Source organism: Castor canadensis, chromosome 1 (assembly GCF_047511655.1).
Source record: "Castor canadensis chromosome 1, mCasCan1.hap1v2, whole genome shotgun sequence".
NCBI lineage: Eukaryota > Metazoa > Chordata > Mammalia > Rodentia > Castoridae > Castor > Castor canadensis.
In genome coordinates this window covers 9,860,434-9,880,708 of record NC_133386.1, presented here as the reverse complement: position 1 = coordinate 9,880,708, position 20,275 = coordinate 9,860,434, and the positions used below count along the sequence as shown (strand labels likewise).

General features: G+C 41.4%; 1 protein-coding gene across 2 annotated transcripts in view; it reads left to right on the top strand.

Moving 5' to 3' along the window:
• Positions 1–619: 619 nt before the first annotated feature.
• Zdhhc14 (zDHHC palmitoyltransferase 14) overlaps positions 620–20,275 on the top strand; it is a 255,556-nt gene continuing 235,900 nt past the window's right edge. For both annotated transcript variants that reach the window (XM_020156872.2, XM_020156871.2), the window contains exon 1: positions 620–861. In XM_020156872.2, coding sequence (XP_020012461.1) covers positions 620–861 — 242 coding nt within the window. The remainder of the gene's footprint in view (positions 862–20,275) is intronic.

Genomic DNA, 20,275 nt, shown 5'->3' with positions numbered 1-20,275 from the left:
CTCGCCGAGCCGCTACTGACAGAATAACGTGCGTGGCTGTCCCCACCCCTGGGAGGGGTTGCCGGTGCCGCGAGCTGCCGCCCAGTTTGCAGAGCTCTCTCCAGGGAGGATCCGCCACCGGGAGGAAGGAGTAGAATAAACCTGGCCGAGGCGCAGAAGTGGCTCCTGAGAAAGCCGGCGCAGGGGCCGCCGCCTCGTGTCCCCTCGAGCCGCAGCGCTCCGGGGTCAGCGGGCCGGAGGCGAGGCGCAGACCGGCGGCCGGGGACGGCGGGGCCGTGCGCGCGGCCGGGCGAAGAGGCGTGCGCACCGAGACCCCGGGGGCGGCCGGGCGGCCCCCCGCGCCCGGCGGAGCCCGGGAGCCCCGGGACGCGGGCTGGAATCCATCGAGGACCGCTGTCGCGGGCTGCGGGCTAACACCGTCCTTCCCGAAAGCGGATTCTGCTATGACAGTTGGGCTCCCCAAGGGGTTAACCTGGGTGTCCTCGGCAAAGTTGTCGCCGAGCCGGGAGCCCGTGTAGGGGCCGCGGCGCCGCGGCTCGGGGGGTGGCCGTGGCTCGGCGGGGCCCGCGCGGCCGGGGGGCTTCTGGGGGTGTGCGCCCCCAGCCGGCTGCCCTCGTGGATGCCTCCCGGCGGCGGCGGGCCCATGAAAGACTGCGAGTACAGTCAGATCAGCACCCACAGCTCCTCCCCCATGGAGTCGCCCCACAAGAAGAAAATCGCGGCCCGGAGGAAATGGGAGGTGTTCCCGGGAAGAAACAAGTTCTTTTGCAACGGGAGGATCATGATGGCCCGGCAGACCGGCGTCTTCTACCTGACGCTCATCCTCATCCTGGTCACTAGTGGACTCTTCTTCGCCTTCGAGTAAGTGGCTGCGACAGCTCCCCTCGCCTCCCAATGCCCCTGCCCCTCCTCTAGCTACTTTCGTTTTCCAGCTGCTCTATATTGTTATATAATGCCAGCCCTCTTTTTCTTTTAGGGGGTCTGTTGGATTTTCTGCCCCCAGGAATAACGCCGCGCTGGGCCAGGCTCCTGGGAGGAGAGGAGCGGGGAGAAGGGCGCACTTGGAAGGTGCGCCCGGCCTGGCTGCTCCAGAGCGCTGGGTGGGACCTGGCAGGTGGGGCCGCTGGTGACAGATCGGTGCGCTCTCTCCGCCGAGTTTGGGAACCTGCACTTCAGCCCAGATGCAGCCTTCTGCGGGGAGGGCGTTGCGATGGATTTCTAAGTCGGGGATAAACAGATGACTTTTTTTTTTCTTGCTAAGAAGATTGTGGGGCATCTTGTGAAGCCCAGTTGGCTAAATCTTCTGTATCACTTCGCGTAATAGTGACGAATATGTGAGCCCTGGCTGGATAATTTCATTTTTAACTCTTCTAAGTAGTTCATCCTTGCTGAACAATTTCTGATTTACCGTGAGGTTTCTAAGCGCTTTACTTTAAAAGAAGTTTCAATAGAAAATGTCCATAATAAGCAATTTTGGAACAGGTGAAAGAAGACATTAGGCCTGAAAGGAATGTCAGCTTCTGATTGCAGAAACAGTACTTTGGGACTTTAGGGATTTTTTTTATCCGAAAGGAAAAAAAAAAAAGAGTATGCAGTCTTCACCGTTTTCAGGAAAATCAAATTGGCCAGTGGCAACTGTCCTCTTGCCAACTAAAGAAAGGTCTCTAATTTATTAGTAGTCACTAGGTAAAGCAGTTTAACCATATTCCAAATCAATTTTGATCACCCTGATCCAACGCAACATTTGGGGCTTCTTATGTAAGCCTCCATATTCTAGGCTCTATAAAAGTTTTTTCTTCCAAACTTAAAAAAAAAAAGGCAACATATTTATAGGGATTTTTTCTTTGAGCTTCCCAGATCTTGGTTATTGTGGGGCATAGTGTGCCTTCAGTCTCCACCTGCTTCTGCTGGGGAGGGTTAGTTAAGACCTTTTGTGTTTGTTTACTTTTGTCTGTGGTAAGTATTAGTAGGCTCCAGTCTTGTGCCTGGCTTTTGCTGTTAGAATGTTTCTAACATTCTTGGTTAGAAATGGTCTCTTGACAATGTAATACTTTTCACTTAAAGCCAGCTGACTCTCCCTGGGAAAATATTTTGTATTTGTACACTGTGCTGTGTTGAACAATTTCAACAGGATTGAGCTAGAACAAGGGAGGAGAGATCTGGATTTAAACTCCCCCACCACCTCCCGAGTTCTGACTGTGTATGGATTTTCCTGTGTCCTAGAAGGATGACTTGGTCCATGTTTGAGACTAGTTGGTGGAGTCTGTGGTGGACCTGTGGGTGGGAGGGCAAGGGTGGAGTGGCATGCAGATGTCCAGAAGGGATACTCTACATATGTTGCTGTCCCTTCCCTGGGTCCCCATCTGGAGCCAGCCTCCTGTCCCTACAGACCCAAGAAAACTGCAGGAAGGGGCACCAAGGTTCCTGTTAGGTTTGCATTCTTCAACAGAATAAACGATGATGCTGTGTGTTTAACAGCAGTGCTCTCTCTCTTACTGTGGCTTTAGCCACTGCAGCCCTCTAGTTGGAGAATAATATTTCCTAATTTCAAAAAAAGTTTTGAATAGATCCATCTTGCCATTTTCTCTCTTTTAAGAGATTTTTAAGGGTGGACACAATTGGTTAATTTTGTGACTGTGTTACAGAGCTTCAGCCACAAGTGTGTTTTGAGTAGGATGATGACTATTTCTGTCTTTATATCTATCCAAATCCTTACTGTATGGTTAGGGACCCCCCAGTTATTACTTACTATCTTTTATTTTCTTTGTTCAAGCATAGCTTCTCACCAGACCACCATAAATCCCTTTACATTTCTTCATCTCTGTATAGGTCTCTTCTAAGGTTCCCCAAAGTCTTCACTTGTAAGTTGCTATAGGTCTTTTTCTACATCAGTTGCAGAAGTGCAACAGTTGCTGTTGTGTTAACTGATGGCTGTAGGAGTAAATGTGTGTGCTGGGATTTTATCAGGTACTGTTTGAAGCAGCATTTTTATATCAGCTCTGTGGGAGTCAGAGAGCGTGTGTGTGTGTTTGGTTTCCATGGATGTTGCTTCAACTAGGCAATTTGAAGTTTCAAGAAAATAGGAGGGCCACACTAGCCTGATGCTTGTTTTAGAAAAATCATAGCCTATTCAGACTACAAACTATTATGGTTTGCCAAGACTATTTGTCACTGCATTTCGTTGTTTGTCACAAGCATTGCTATTGTTTTTAAGTTCTTTGTTCATTTGTACTGACAGAATGAAATCAAATAACTTCCACCAAATTAATTTGCTAGTGACTTAAAAGCGCCAATTAGCCACATGTGTAGGAAATGAAATACCAACTAGCTAATCATTAAATGAGATCCTGAGGAAATGCCAGCTTGCCTGCCACCTGCCCGCCTTTCTTCTGACCGTCCTTTAGTTATTTATTGAGCACATGTTTTGTGGTCCCCTGCTTTGATTGTTTGATTTTATGTCTCCATCGCTTTTTGTGTTAGTAGAAGCATTAGACTTTTTTGTGGCTATGACCAAGTACCTGAGAAAAATGGCTTAATAGAGGAAAGATTTGTTTCTTCGTTCACTGTTTCAGAGGTTTTGGTCCATGGTCCAGGCTTTTAGGCTGAGAGGAAGCAGAACATCATTGCGGCAACAGCGTGTGGTAGAGTAAGGCAGTTCACATTATGGTGGCCAGGAAGCAGCCAGAGACAAGGCTATCTTTCCAGGGCTCACCCCCAGTGACCTCCTTCCTCCAACTAGTCCCCACCTTCTAGTTCCCAGTCGGTAATGACATTGTATTATGTCAGCTCTTGGTAATGACATTGTATTATGAATCCATCAAGGGATTAATCCACTGATTAGCGCAGAGCTCTTGGGATCTAATCACTTCCCCAAAGCTGTTACCATCAGCAGGCGACCAAGTCTTTAACACCTAAACCTTTGGAGCCACTTTATACCCAAACCGTAACAGTACAATTCATTATCAGATATTAGAATCTGTGACTCCCCAGACAGTTGCATCAAGACAAATAAACAAATAGAACTTATAACTTCAGCTTTAGACTTCCCTTATTTGTGCTTCCTCTTACCCCACCTCTCATTCCTGACCTTGAGCAGATGTATGAGAAAGTTTGAATTTATTGGAAAAGAATTTATTGGAGAAATGAATTTATTAGAACTCAACAACAGTTATTCAAGCCCTGGTGAAGGGCAGGTCAGAGATGGCTGTTCCAATATGGAAGGTGAAGTGCGAGGCTTTGAGAGGCTCCGTGACCACCGAGAGCACTCCACTGTTGTGGAAAGACTCTGACCTCAAAGCCAGTGCACCTTGCACAATCTTATTGCCCTCTTCTAGGTGTAGAATATGGTAAAGGCAGGGCTTTTGGAAGGACTGATTCCAAAATTCTTATGAACAGTATGACCCTGGGTAATTGATTTGTCTTTTTTTTTCTCTTTTTGTGGCACTGGGGTTTGAACTCAGGGCCTCATGCTTGCTAGGCAGACACTCTACCATTTGAGCCACTCCACCAGCCCTGACTTGTCTTTCTAAGTCTAAGTTACCCAATCTATAAAATTGGGTTTGTACCATCTACCTTTAATGACTGTGAAGATTAAGTGGAAAAAGTATGCTTAGTACAGTGTCCAGCACAGAAAAAAGTGCTTAGTAAATGTTACCTAGAAGTACACCTAGAAGTAGCCTCCCAAGGACTTTGGTCCCCTTTTCTGAGAGCCTTTTCAGGAAGGGAGCGGGTAGGTTAATAAGCAAGAGTGACAGTGATCACATTATTAGGCTGAAAAAATGTGGAACTGTGCAGTCTCATTAAAATAGTGACCTTTGTAAGAGTCCCAGGAGGCTGTATGAACTGTGTGCTCGATTTTGCCATGCAGAGCTGGAGTCCTGTGGGGATGCCTGGGTCCTGCCCTGATCTAGACCCTGATTCCAGCTCCATTTTTGGAGCCACCATCCCAGAATTGTGAAGACAGTAAAGAAAGATACCAGGAGTAACACTTTTCCAAGCAGGTCAGGACCGCTTTTATTCAACATATGGAGCACTGATGAAAAGTGACAGCATTTCATAGCTGCATTTAAGAGGGGAGGGAGGGAAGCTGATTGCAGCACTATCAAGACATCTCACTGCTTGTAGTTATTAAGCGTGTCAGCGAAAGCTGGGCGACGTGGCTCATGCTTGTAATCCGAGCTACTCGGGAGGCAGAAATCAGGAGAATTGCAGTTTGAAACCAGCCCAGGCACATAGTTGCATGAGACCCTATCTTGAATAGATAGTTCGGCGAGACCCTATCTTGAAAAACCCTTCACAAAAATAGGACTGGTGGAGTGGCTCAATGTGAAGGCCCTGAGTTCAAGCCCCAGTAAAAGTCTGAGCGAAGCTTGCATCCCCAGAATTAGAATTTGAAAATATCAGCAAGTATTCTTTCTCTCTGTCTCTCTCTGTCACACACACACAGACACACACACACATACACCCTGCAATCTCCTTTTGTTTATAGTTGATCACAGAGGCAGAAAGAAGGACCCAAACCTGGAAGCCAGGTGGGGTTTGTGTTTCAGCAGCCTCAGGTGAGGTGAGGGAAGACTTACATAGATCGTGGATGTGACTGTGTCTCCCAGTTCTGTGCTGTCACTTCCAATAGTTTGAAGGTGTAACTGGGACTCAAACACTTGAGAATTTGGAAATATTCTCAGATCTCTCATCAGTATAAGTCTATTGATGATTGTTTTAAAAAGCTGTATGTTTTCTTCTTTCTCTTTTTTCATGTGTTCTTTCCTTCCTCCCTCCCTTTCTTCACCTTTAAAATTTAGTTAATCGCCTCTGAAATAAATGGGAGTCAGTAGAACTGGGGTCATGTTTGCCTTGGAGATGGGACTTGGGCTAGTCCTGATAAATAAAAGTTTCACTTCCTATAATAATGTCTCCATCATAGATAGGATAATTTTTATTACATAATGGAAGGTGCTACTCTTATAACACACAGGGGCCACACGTATTAGTCAACTTTCCATCACTGTAACAAAATACCCAAGGTGATTAACTTGCAAAGAGAAAAGGCTTATTTTCCATAATTTTACCTGTTCCAGTCCATGATCTGGTGTGCCCATTACATTTAGACCTCTCATGGGGGTGCCATATGGCGATGGTGGGGTACATTGGATGGAACAAAACTGTTCTGCTTATGTCCAGGAAGCAAAAGAGGATGAGGCCAGAGTCCCATAAACCCCTTTCAGGGTGTGCCCCCAATCATCTACGATCTCCTATTAGCACCATTTCCTAATAGCACCACTCTCTGACCTCCATACTATAGCTGCAGCTGTCTCCTGCAAATAAAAGTAAGTGTCATGGCATTTGTGTGTGATCAACACATGTAAGTCCCATGAGTGTGGAGACTCCTGTTTATTTTGTTCTCTGCCATATCCCCAGTCCTCAGAATGGTACCTAGTACATAGCAAACTTTAATATATATTTGTTGTTTAATGAAGTAATTGTAATATTGAAACAATTTGGTAAGTAACTTCCTTGTGCTTCAGTTTTTGCACTTTGTAAAATTGTATAAGTTAATAATATTAATAATTAATAACATCGTGCAGACCACATTTGCCTCAGCAACTTTGATAGTTGATGCAATTTTTCTGAATTCAGAATCAAGTGGTATTCCTTTTCAAATACATTAACTGAGACAGAGAAGAGAGGCTTTTTGAGTTCCTTAGAAAACTAGTGATAGGGTTGGCATGTTTGCTTGGATAACTGAGCCTTCTTTACAGTATTTCTTTTTTTTTGGCCTATATACTTCAAGCCAATAAAACATTCTGCGATATATGTGAATGTTATTGAATAACCATCAGCACCTAGAGTCATTTCCCATTTTATAGGTTCTTGACTTTGGACATAGAAATTTATCAAATAAAGCTCTCAAGGATATTATTGAACACCCAAGTTTTATTGCCTTCCCTCTCAGCTAGTGGGAAGTGATACCATATTATGCAGAAAGAATTCCGTTAAGTTCCTAAAATAGGGTAGTGGTGGTTAATTATCTAATGGGCTGTATCTGCATATCCTGGAGAATGTTTTCTTTTGCAGTACAATGTTGCACATAATTTATTCATGACAGAGTTATTATGTCTTAGCAAGAGAATTTAAATTAAGGATTTCAAGGAAATGGCTTCATTCTTTTATAGTAGAGGTTGTTAGGAAAGCAAAACCAGAAGCAGATACTTCTGCTGTATCTATGTATATGAAATTATATCTATATTACAGATATTATTAGAGATGTAATTCTATCTATAATAATAATTATAGATACTTATAATTAGCTACATCTAAGAATTGGGACCTTATCAATGTCTGATGGTCAGAGACCATCTTAATGCTTTTATCTAGCTCTTCTTTAAATTTAAATGTTGGTTCCAATTCAAACTTTTATAAATTGGATGATGTTCTATCTCCTCAACTTTTACCTTTAAAAATTATACAGAAGATTATGTAAAACACATATACAAATTTTGAAGTAAAGTACTATAAAGAGCACCATGAAACTACCACTAAATTCAAGAACCATATTTATACCAGCATCTTTTTAATTTAAAATTTAAAGAATTTACACGTAAAATTGTACATATTTATGGGTGTCATGTGATGGTGCTTGATTCATGTATACATTGCATAATGTTCAAATCAGTAAGCATATCTATCTCCTCAAACTTTAATCATTTCTTTGTGGTGAAAACATTCAAAATCCTTTCTTTTTAAAAATATTCCCAGTGCTTTTGAATCTGCTCATGCTGGTTGCTTGGGCCCAGTCCCAACTGCCCTTCTGTTCTTGAGGCCATCCCAGCCTAGGCTTCCTTATCATCAGCACCTTCCTTTCCTTTCTTTGTTCCCTTTTTTCCATAGGTGTTTTGCATGTACACATTCCCAACAATAAGTTGTTTAATTTGGGTTATTTTTTAAAATAAATGCAGTATCAGCCCATGTGTAGTCTTTCTTCTTAAATGATAACATTGATTTTGTATGTATATTTAATATAAAATAGCATCACATGGAATACATTTAATTCTGCAGATGGCACAACCTTTTCAAACTTTCAGAAGAGTTGCAAGAATAATTCAGAGAAGGTTTAAGATTCTTCAGATAGGTTGATGACTTCCTGCCACATTTCACTGATCACTGCTGTATCCTTCCCTCAGTCTTGTAATATTCCCACAAATCACTGAGGAGTGGCAAGATGTAGATGTTATGTTTGTTCACATCCAAAGACTTCAGTATGCCATTCTTTACAGAAAGGATGCTCTCTTATGTAAGTACACTCACAGTATCATTTTAGGAAGCAACATGCATACAATAATCCATGTTTACAACTTGTTGCTTGTCTCAATGTAGTTAGGTTTAAGTTACTCACCTTGGCATTTCTTTACTTTCCTTTTTTTTTTTTTGTGGTATTGGGGTTTGAACTCAGGGCCTCACTCTACCACTTGAGCCACACCCCCAGCCCTTTTTGCTTTTAGTTATTTTTCAGATAGGGTTTTGCTTTTACCTGGACTGGTCTCAGACTATAATTCTTCTACCTCTGTCTCCTCTGTAGTTGGAACACCTAGCTTGTTTTTTGAGATGGGGTCTCACTAACTTTCTGTGTGGACCGGCCTCAAATTTTGATCCTCGCAATCTCTGCCTCCTGAGTATCTGGGATTACAGACCTGCACCATCATGCCTTGTCCATTCCTTTTGGATTAGGTATTGAATTCAAGGACACTCTACCACTTGAGTCATACTCCCAGCCCTTGGTATTTGTTTTCTATTTATCTAATATGTTTTGTTTTTCTTTTCCATTTCTGCCTTCTTTTAGATGAGTTGAATATTTTTAGTATTCTGTGTTCTCTTCTTTAAATTTTTGTTTCTTTTTTTTTTCTCAGTTCATATAATTTATTGCAGTTAGCACACAGTTTAAAAATTCACCAACACACCAATAGTACAAAACTAAACAGCATTATAAGTTATTCCCCTCAGGAAAATAAAACAGACTGATTGTCAAAGCTAGTTGTCAGTCTAAGTTTTCGAACAAAGGAAGAATGTGAAACTAAGTAAAGGAAAAAGCAATCACTCACAACGACCACAAAAAGAAAATCCAGAAGAAAGTCCGTTTTCTCACAGACATTGATTGTCTTCTCTAAATTAATACAAATTATTTAACATAAACTGTATTTAAAAAAAAAACAACTAGAAACTCTTCAAGTAACTAAAGACAATGCTTTGTTTTTAGGCTTTGTTTCTTTGTGCTCTTTTCAATAGCTACTTAAGAGATCATAACATGCAACTTTAACCTACTGTAGTCTACCTCCAGATAATAGTATAGTACTTAAAAAATAATAAAAGAACTTTCTGCATTATAATTTCTTTATTCTTTCCATCCATTGTACTTGCTATCCTATATTTTACATCTATGTATGCTATAAAATAATGCTTTTTTAAAAGAAACATAAATAAGTATATTTAAAAACATGCAAGGCATACTTTCAAACCAAACACACATATATAAAGTAGCATAAAACATATACATGTGTATACATATAAAATATATTAATTTTGCGTCAGCCTAAACAAAGGCCCTGGTAACAGCATTTACTTAGAGCCAAGGCGACCTCTGCAAGGCAATCCTGGAGCAGACATGGTGAAAGGAACCAGGTGAACAAATTTCACACAGTCCATTCAGTGACAAGTGAACCTGCTCCCTTTCCATTCAGGGAATGACCATGTAGCAACAGACCACGGCCAAGAGTCTGGAGAAACACCCCTCTTTTTTGGCTACTCATCCAAACAAATAATATCAAAATACTGAAAGGGGGCAAATTGGAAAGACCCTCTTCAAAACAAGGAGGCAATGTCTGTGTGAAATTCACCTATTAAAAAATCATTAGCTTTTCTTGTACTTTGTTACTAAAAGATTTGATTCAATCTGTGCACAACAGGAACTAAGTTATTAATAAACTAAGAGCTCATTTGTAAAATGTATACAATTTAAAAATGACTGTTATATTTATCTTCATGTGTTACAGTGTTGGGTACTCTTTATCTCTTTCATCTGTATTCTTTTCCTTTGGCTTAAAGTACTTCTTTTTCTCCATACTTCTTGTATGCATGTCTGTTGGTGACAAAACCCTTAGGCTTTGCTTTTTCTGAAAATATTTATTTTGCCTTCATCTTCAGGGTGTTTTCAGCCAGGCATAGTGATGTATATGCTTGTAATTTCAGCACTCTGGAAATGGAAGCAGGATCAAGACTTTGAGGCCAGTCTGGACTGCATGTGAGACTCTGTCTCAACAAACACAGGAAAAAAAAGTTATTTTTACTAGATACAGACTTCAATGTTGATAGTTTTTTTTTTAAATCAGATCTTTGATGATGTTGGCCCAAGATCTTCTGCCCCCCCTTCAGGATGAGAAGTTACCTGTTACTCTTTTAGCATTTCTCCCTATCTATAATGTGTGATATTTCTCCCACTGATTTCCTTGTTCTCTTTTGTTTTTGGCAGTTGAAGTATGACACACCTATATGTGGCTTTCTCTAAATTTACCCTACCTCAGATTCTTGGATTTATAGGTTGATATCTTTCATTAATGAGTTTTGGAAACTTTTCATCTATTATTTCTTCAATTTTTTTATCCCCTTCTCTTTCCTTTTCTGGAGCTCAAATTATTTATGTATGATATTATTATCCCACATATCTTAGATACTTTGTTTACTTTTCTTCTACTTTTTAAAAAGCTTTGTGTTTCGGTTTGGATAATTCCAGCTGGTTTGTCTTTAAAATAATTTTTTGTATTTTCCAGTGTTCTGCTGAAATTCTTCATGTGTTCATGTCCATATTTTCCCTAGATTTTTAAAAATCATTTTTATGGTTACTTTAAAGTCCTTGTCTAATTGTATTATTTATATCATCTTGGGTCTGCTTCTTTCAACTATTTCTTCTCTTGATTGTGGGTTTTTTTATATATATATATATATATATTTTTTCTTTTTTTCTTTTTTGCATGCTTCATGATTTTCAGTTGCATGCCAGACAGTGTATGTAAAAGAAACTTCATATTCTTAAATTTTTTTCAGGTCACTAATGTGGAGGCTAAATCAATCTAATTTTTACAAGCTAACTATTTTTTATCTAAAATGCTTGGGACCAGAAATGTTTGCATTTCTTTTTCTTTTCCCAATTGTTGAAGTTTTTGCATGTGTATAATGAGATATCTTGGGGATGGGACCCAAAAATAAATACAAAATTGATTTGTTTCATAAGAACTTTATATACATAGCCCAAAGGTGATTTTTAACATAGTTTAGAGCACTTGTGTTTTGATTATTATCCATCTCCTGAGCTCTGATGTGGAATTGGTCATTCTGGCACCATGTTAGCTCAAAAAGTTTTGGGTTTTGGAGTTTTTCTAATTTTGGATTTTTAAATTAGGGATATGTTCAACCTGTAATTGAAATGTGTGTGGGTTTGTGGAAGCTACAGTTAGGCTCATTTTTTTTTTTTTTTTTATCACTGGCTTTAAATGTTTTGAGGGCAGAATCAGAACTTTTTCTTTAGGATTTGAGCCCTAGCTAAACCTGGGTACAGGTGATTCACACCTATAATCCTAGCTCCTTGGGAGCTGATATCAGAAGGATCACAGTTCAAGGCCAGTCAGGATAACTAGTTTGTGAAAATCTATGTCCAAAATAACCATAGCAAAAAAGTGGACTGCAGATATGGCTTAAGCAGTAGAGTGCCTGCTTTGTAAGCATAAATCCTTGAATTCAAACCCCAGTCCCAACAAAAAGAAAAAAAAGATTTCTTTCTAGCCCAGAGCCAGTTTTCTGAACTATGGGTGGTTTCTTTCTGCTTGTCAACTTGCCTTTTTGGGTCACCAGGGAGTTACTTTGCTTTCAGTCCTGTATAAGGACATCTCTACTCACTTTTCTGCCCCAGCTTTTGGAGGTCTATGGCAGTGGCTTGGGTGCTTCAGAGTGGCATTCTCCATTTTTATGCTCTGATCCTTTTATGCCTTTGCATTGAGGTGGGTCCCATAGGCCTGGGCAGATGTCTCTCACTTCTCCTGTTCTCTCCCTGCCTTTCCCTCCTGTTGTGTGTTTGGTGAAGATCAATAGGAAGGATCTGTCCTTCCCACTGCTTTGCTAAGACGGAAGCAGCTGTTGGGTTTTTTTTTTTCTTGGGAAGGGCTTGTCACATTTAGGCTTCTTTGCCTTCTCAGCTTCCTGACAGATTGTTAAAACTAGGCTTTTGTAGCCAATTCGGTCTCATTGTTAGCGTGGGAATGCTGCTCTGAAAACTTTTCATCTTGTGAGTTTTTAAAGACTTAATATTGCTTTTCTCAACTTCTTTTATATATTGTGTATATGTGTAACTCATTTTGCTGAAGTAATATTTAATTTATGCAAATATGCTCTGCTTATTCTTCATATTCTTTTAAACTTTTCTCTTTGTCCTCTCACTGATTCTTGGCATTTGCTGACTTTTATAGGGTAGAGTATGCAAGATTGCCACTTCATAGGTTTTGATTTTAAAATGTGTCCTTCCCATGACTCTGATATCCAGATTCAAATGCTTAGGCCTACATCAATGGGATTCAGAGTTTGGTTGGTTGGTTTTTTGGTAATACTGAGATTTGAACTCAGGGCCTTGTACTCAGGCAGGCACCCCATCATTCGAGCCACATCCCCTAGCCCTTTATGTTTTAGTTATTTTTTTACATAGGGTCTTATGTTTTTGCCTGGGTCAGCCTTGGACCAAGATCCTTCTACCTACAGCCTCCTGCATAGTGGGATTACAGGCAAGCCCCATCACTGACACCTGGCTTATTAGTTGAGATGGTGTCTTGCTAACTTTTTGTGTGGGCTGGCCTTGAACCACGATCCTCCTGATCTCTGCCTCCTGAATAGCTGGGATTTCAAGTGTCATCCACTGTGCCTGACCTTCAATGGTTTTTATGTGATGATGAAATAATTATCCAAATGCTAAATCCTAACTATCAAATGATCATTGATTGAAGTTATAGATAACTGAGAGCAAGGTTTACATAAATACACATCCTTATAATGAGCAAGCTACTTTATCACAGATCTTCTACTTGAATGCTAATTTTTCTCTGACTTAAAAAAAGCTGTTAATTTTCCCCTCTCACTTGTGATACTTTGGGGTTTTTAAGGCCTTCTCTGATCTCATGCCTCACTTACATGCAGCTCCTGATGAGGCAGGACTTCTCATGTGTCTGACTTTATTCTGAAGCCTGAGAGAAGGCTGATTGACCAGCTGCCCTGAGCTCCTGTGGATTCTCAGTTCTATTCCTCTACACCAGAGAGAAGAATCACTTCCTCTATCATGCTGGGACCCAGAGTGGAGAGCAAGGTGACACCTCTGCCAATGTGCTTTTTTCCCCTTTTCCCTGACTCCTCTCCTGACAGTCTGGATAAGCTGTATTATCCTAAATTTTAGACCTATTTTTTGCCCCTACCTCCTTGGCTTTTCACATAGGCTCTCCTGTTCCCCTCTAGAAATTTTTCAGGTAGACTTGCTTTCAACTATAAGGAGCCCTTTTTATTTTAGAAAACTTAAATGCATCTTAATATTCCAATTAATAACAGGAATTTATATAATCATTTCCATATATCTTCAAACTGGATTTTTAATAGCTGCTGACTTCTGAGGCTGTGGGAACTGAAGTTGCTGCTGAGCACCATCAGTATGTGACAGGACTTGGCAGGGAGTCTGATAGAGGAAGATATAGCCAGTGGCCCTCTGGGGCTGGCATGCTTTGCCCTGAGATAACCTTATCAGCTGGCCCAGGGATGGTGGCCTCACTCCTTGGAAAGAAGGTTAGCTGTATAAGTCTGCTATCTTATGATGGTGTTCATATGCCTCTCATTGAGTTCAGTTTTAACACAAAACACCAGAGTCTATTTGAAGCATGTTCTACTTGCTGAGAAATGACTGCCTCTCCTTGTGCATATTGTAGAAATAAAACAGGTCCCCAAAAGTTGTAATTCTTGGCTACTTCTTGTCAAAATCCAATGTCCTTTTTCTCAGTTTTCATTTTTCTCTTTCTCTTAGAGAGAGACACTGTGACTACTTTCTCTTTGGAACAGTTTCTTCCTTTAGCTTCTAAAATGCCCTCTTCTGTTTACCTTTAGTCACTTCTTTTCCTCCTGTGTAACATCTGTCCTCTTCTTTCCTCAAATTGGTTTTCTCACTTTCTCAAGCAACTTTGCAGTGTCATGATGGTCACTCTGGCCCTTTCAAATGTGGCTTTCATTACTCTTTCTAGCCCCATTTCTCAGAGCCTGGCAGGGGGTGGTCTTGTATCTCCTCTGACTCCCAGAGGCATGCTGTTGAAACCATTGAAACATAAAGGCCTGGTTGTTTTGAAATCCTCACTCCTAGGCTCCACTCCTCTTAGTGAGAATGTGCCTGATCCTCAGAACCTATGCCCCAGACCTATTCTCCCAGTCACCCTTCTCTCATACCACCTACTGTCATCCCCACCACATGTGGAGGCCTCTGGACTGCGTTCTTTCTGTCCCCATACTTAATGTCCTGGTTCTGAGACATTTTCACAGTTTCTTTGACACTCTTCCCATACACAGGAGGAGCTGAGTTCTCCTCCTCTTGAAATTGGGGCAGTGAAGGTGTGAAGTATAGCACATGGCAGAAATGACGCTGTGTCATATCTGCGGCTAGGTTAGGATGCAGGATGAAGTTTCTATCTGGTTCTTTTGCTCTCTCTACTTCTCTCTCTAGAGACATGTACCTTTGGAGCTCTGAGCTGCCATGTAAGAAGTCTGGCTATCCAGAAGCCTCCATAGTCTAGAGAGCACATAAAGAGTATAGATCACACAGAAGTAGAGGTGGTTGTGGAGCCCCCAGCTGAGTGAAAGAGACTTCAGATGCAGGTCCAGTTCTGCCCCTCCTCACCCTCTCCCTGGTTTTCTTCCTCCGTACCTCTCTTCTTCCCACCCCATCTTTTGCCCTGTGAAAACCAAATGGAGCAGATATGAATGATTCCTGCCCAGCTCTGCCCAACTTGCAGATTATTTTTATTATTGTCATACTGGGGGTACATTGTGACATTTGCAAAAGTCCTTACAATGTATCATAATTGAATTCCCTCTATCCATCATTCTCCTTTATCCCCCCCTTCCCCAATTCCTGGAATAGTTTCAACAGATCTCATTTTTCCATTTCCATACATGTGTACAGACTGTTTCCACCTTATTCACCGTCCTACACCCTTTCTCCTTTTTGCCTCAGTCCCCCTTCTTAGGGTGATTTCAACAGGCTTGAAAATTCTATATTCATTCTTGCATAGGAAGTATATCAGCCATATTCACCTTCTTCTTTTTTTAACCCTTTCTCTCTCTTTTGTGACCTCCCCTTAGCTTGACCTGTTTTTCATAATATTGCTTGTATTTGTGTTAGGTCTATATTCCACATATGAGAGAAAACATGCAGCCTTTGGCTTTCTGAATCTGGCTAACTTCACTTAAGATGGTATTCTCCAGTTCCATCCATTTACCTGCAAAGGACAAAATTTCATTCTTCTGTATGGCTGAATAAAATTCCATTGTATATAAATAGCACACCAAATTGCAGATTTGTGAACAAAATAAGGTTGTTATCATTTTAAGCCTCTATATTTTGGGGAGGTTTATCAAACAGCCATAGTAACTGGAAAACAACTACCAGAAATTCTCTAATGAAGTGTTGAGACTGGTTTGGGGGATGAATGATTATGTGTGACTAACAATGGTCAAGTTTCAGTGCTGAAGTTTGAGGGTTTTTTTTTAGACTATGGTAGATTCAGGATCGACTGTTCTTGTTTACTTCTGCTCTAGGGAGCTTCATAGGTAGGAGGAAAGGAGTTGTAGCTAGTTCATGAGCCTACATTTCTACCTAGTCCTGGCTCTCCTTTGGGGAGGCAGTCTTTCACCTCCTATGTCCTAGTGGGAGTCTTTTGAGTACCAGTGAACCTGGTCCACAGCATCCAGCACCTGGTCAGCCATTCTGGCTCCTTTGCTGTGCTCTAGCTCTGCTCTTCCCTGCTCAATCCTCGAAATCTCTAAGTTCCCTTCCACAGAGGAGCTCAGGCAGACACCTATTGTGTGGGAAATTAAATCCAGGCAAGCTCATTAAATAGAAAATTCAAGACCTTTCTATTTTTTCTCCAAATTTATTAAGCATGGTAGATGAGAGTCTCTGTTCCCTAGGGTTTCTGAGAATAGCAGTCCCAGCTGTTAGTGTTTGGGTAGAGGGTTGAATGTAGTGGACAGGGTGTACTGAGGAGACCAGAAACCTGGTTCCCTGCCTTGGTGTTCTTGTGACATACTGACGCCTTTCCAGTATTGGCCTGGGGGGGCCTCGTGGTCTGCAGAGCCATGCTGCCCCTGCAAGTGGGCGACTTGACAACTGAAGATCTCCAGCTACTTGATCTTTCAAATGGGCCTGAGACATATAATCAAAGCAGTTTATCATCTTGAATGGTCCTATTTTGAAGTCTTTTAATGCCATGAGTTTCTAATACACACATGCTTGATGTCAGATAAGAACATTTTTTGAACATGTAAGCCAAAGTCAAGTTAAATTCTGCAGCTATATATGGTCTATTTATCTTACTAAGCAGGGAGGAGAATTCTTTACTCAGATTGCCCCACATTTACTAACTCGATTTAAATCTCCCTGCTTCTCTGTAAGATTGCAGCCCGTGCAAATTAAACTTCAGAATGGTCCCAGCACACACATTCAAATGGTGATTACTACTCTGCTTGGGAGTTGTACTGAGTTTGTGTTTGTGTTCTTACTCTATTAGCTGTAAGCATGTTTTGTGGATATTTCAAAAGATATTCTTTCATTTTTTAAAAGGTAAATACCTCCTGAATGTTTGAGAAGCCTACTCTCCTATCTGAAAAATTATTATAGTCAGATTATCATTTTTTATAGTATATTTCTTTTTAGGTTTAAAATGAGAAAAAAAAATAGGGGTTGGGGGGTAACTCAGTGGTACAGCCTTGCCTAGTATGTTGGAGGCCCTGGGTTCCATCTCCAGCATTGCGAAAAAGTTAAAAAAACATTTAAAATGAAGATTTAAACTAATAGGAAATATTATTTTTAAGGTATTGGCCTACATTGAGCTAGGAAACAATTATTAATATTCTGTTTTGTTGTTTAAAAGCTGAAGTGGCAACCAAGTAGAGGGCCCTCTCATACTGAGGCCCTCCTGCCTCTTGGTTATGGTTGGCTATAACAAGACAAGGAATGATCTAGCAGGAAACTGTCATCTCCTTGAATATGAGATTAAGATTCCTCTTTATCATTATGTGAATTGTTGATTTTGGGAAGTTGTATAGATTGGTTCCAGTCACCTAGGGCTGACCCTGGCTGGCATTGCCAAGAAAGGTCTCTGGGGCTGTGCTCAAGAGCACAGTGGTAGAGCACTTGCCTAGCGTACCTGAGGCCCTGAGTTCAATCCCCAGTATTGTCAAAAAAAAAAAAAAGAAGAAAGATTTTTGGCTTTCCTGAATGGAACCCCAGGCAAGCATAAAATGGGGAGATGAAAGAAGAACTATCATCCAGGTTTTCTTCAGCATTAGTTTTCTTTGCTGCCATATAAATGACGGCACATGTAATAGCTTGAAGTAACACACATTTATTGTTTTACAGTCTGTAGGTCAGAGTGTGATACTGATCTCCTGGGCTGACATTAAGGTGTTCACAGGGCTACCTTCTGGTCTAGCAGCTATAGAGGAATCTGTTCCCTTGTAAAACCTTTTCAGCTTTTACAGCTATCTTGTGACTGCCCCCCTCCACCTTCAAAGCCAGCCATGTCTTCTGTAAGCACATCTTTCTGCCTGCTATCAGGAGAGCCCATCCACTTTTAAGGACAGGTGAGGTTACCCTTGGTCCTCCGATAGTCTGGGATGCTCATCTCAAAGCCCTTAATGTCACTACCCCTGTGAAATCTCTTTGGCAATATAAGGTAACCTATGTACAGGTTTCAGGGATTAGGATGTGGACATTTTGTGTGTGGGTGTAGGTTACTCTACTTTCCACACTCAGTTCAATCCTTACTGTTCCGTGATTAAGCTGAACTTGAGATTCTGAGCAATGTTCCCAGCACTCTGAGCAGGACTTGGTAATCTGATGTCATAAGATGGACACAGGAGTAGACCCTTGGTTATCTGTGAGATTCAGAGGCAAAGAACTCCAGCAGACTGGCTGATACTTGAGCAAGCTGACTCTGGGGATGGGGTTTGTCTATGGGGTTTTTACCAAGGTGCATGCTCAGATCAATACCTGGGGGATTGAGGGCAGCATGGCTGGGCAGACATAAGTCACAACAGTCTCCTGCTTTCCTATGGCCAGGGACTGGACTTTGTGCCCCTGCATGACTACTCATGGTTGCCAGGGGGGCAGGGACAGACCTTGGTGGAGGTGCCTCTGTCTAGTTGGAGTCAGTTTCCTGAGAGGGGTACAGTGGAAAGTTGGCAGAGGCTGTGTTCCCAACAGCTGGTGGTATGGACGGTTGATTCTGGAAGGCATAGACATTGAGGTGCCAGGGATCGCTGGTCTGCTGACTGCAGCATCCACCACAGTTATCCACAGTTGGTTGTCACAGGTGGTCAGTTGCCCAGTGGGATGACATACTCTTTGTGAGACAAACACAGCTGCAGGGGAAAGAGAATCCAGGCTGCTAGCAGCAAATGAATCCAGATGGCCAAGGTGGGGAGATCCTGGGGCAAAGGAAGCAGGAGTGGCAGTGACTTAATCTGATAGAGTTTGGAAATAGGGCACTGTGTCAGTTTTATTGAACTTAAGACTGAGGTTCAGTAAGAAGCATTGTGCCCAGGGGGACAGAAGGGACTTGAGAGTTCCAGGCCAGACTGCAGTTCTGGAAGGTAAAGAATGGGGCATCAAGAGCAGGCATGGTGTTAGGTGGACCAGCATCCTGTTGCAGGGAAAGAGTCCCCAAAGGTAAGTAGTGCTATTGCTTATCTGTCCCTTTGGGGTTGAAATCTAGAGCCTGCTTAGCCAACCTTTATTTGTGGGGAGAAGAGGGAAGCTAAGGCTGGAGATGAGGCTGAATATGACATATGACTCAACTTCCTGCTCAAGGAATGATAGACTGGTCTCCCCCAAGAAAGATTTTTAAATATTTCATTGTTTTCCTCCCCTCTCTCCACCTAAGACAGAATAATAGGAATAATTATAGATGCTCTAGAGAAAGCTTGAAGAAGGATGTTCTTCTGAGTCAGGATGATCATGAGATGATTTATAAGAACGCAGCAGATTTTATCGGATTAAAGTGTTTCTTCTTTAGAGCAAATACTGCCATGCTTATTTGCTTTGCACTTTTTGGTTAGAGAAAAGAATACTGTAGTTATGATTCCTCTGCAAGTAGATTGTGGTCTGTATCTACACTGATCAGCACAAGGGAAGAGAAACCTCTGACTGTGTGTCATATGACATACATTGAGTGCAGGCCGTGCAAATAGTTTGCTCATTTCCACAGAATCCACAGTCAGTTAGGTTAATTCAGCCTCCAAATAAAAAATGGTTTTACTTGGAATGTCTGGTCTAATACATTGATCAAAATAATGAAGACATTTGGAAACCCATCCAATTTTCTAGGGGACCTGAATTGACTCTCTTTTCCAGACTGATCGATCAGACCTTGCTTTCCTGATTGAGGGCACTTAGACCAATGGATGACGTCATCTCTTTAAACAGGGACTTTATTTCCATTCCTTGCATGCCACCTGTTTGGTTTTTTTTTTTTTTTTTCAACATTTTTCCATCTCTTTCTTCATAATTTTTTCAGTTTCAATTCCTTTTGTTAGTATTTCTTTGTCTCTTGGTCAAGAAATACTTACTGAGTATCATCTCATGTTGAGCACAAGGTGGTTTGTACTGGAGATACAACACTTGCAAGACCCAGAGATGCTAGGTAAATCTATTTACAAATGCTGTTATTTGATATCAGGGCCAAAGTTAGTATTTTGCCAGTATCTTACGTCTTACCATGGTGTAAGAAATAAAGGTGTTTGCCTCTTCTGTCACATGCAGTTGGATATACGTTCCCTTTCTTCAGACAGGCCTTGATCATTTTTTCATAACTGGTGCCTTTCCCTCATTTTTTTTTTTGTTTCAAGGCACAAAAGCAGTTGTTATCATCACTTACATTAACTCCCTGAAAGTGAATGGGTTTGTGAAGAAGAAGGCCTAGAAGGAGAAGATTCTTGT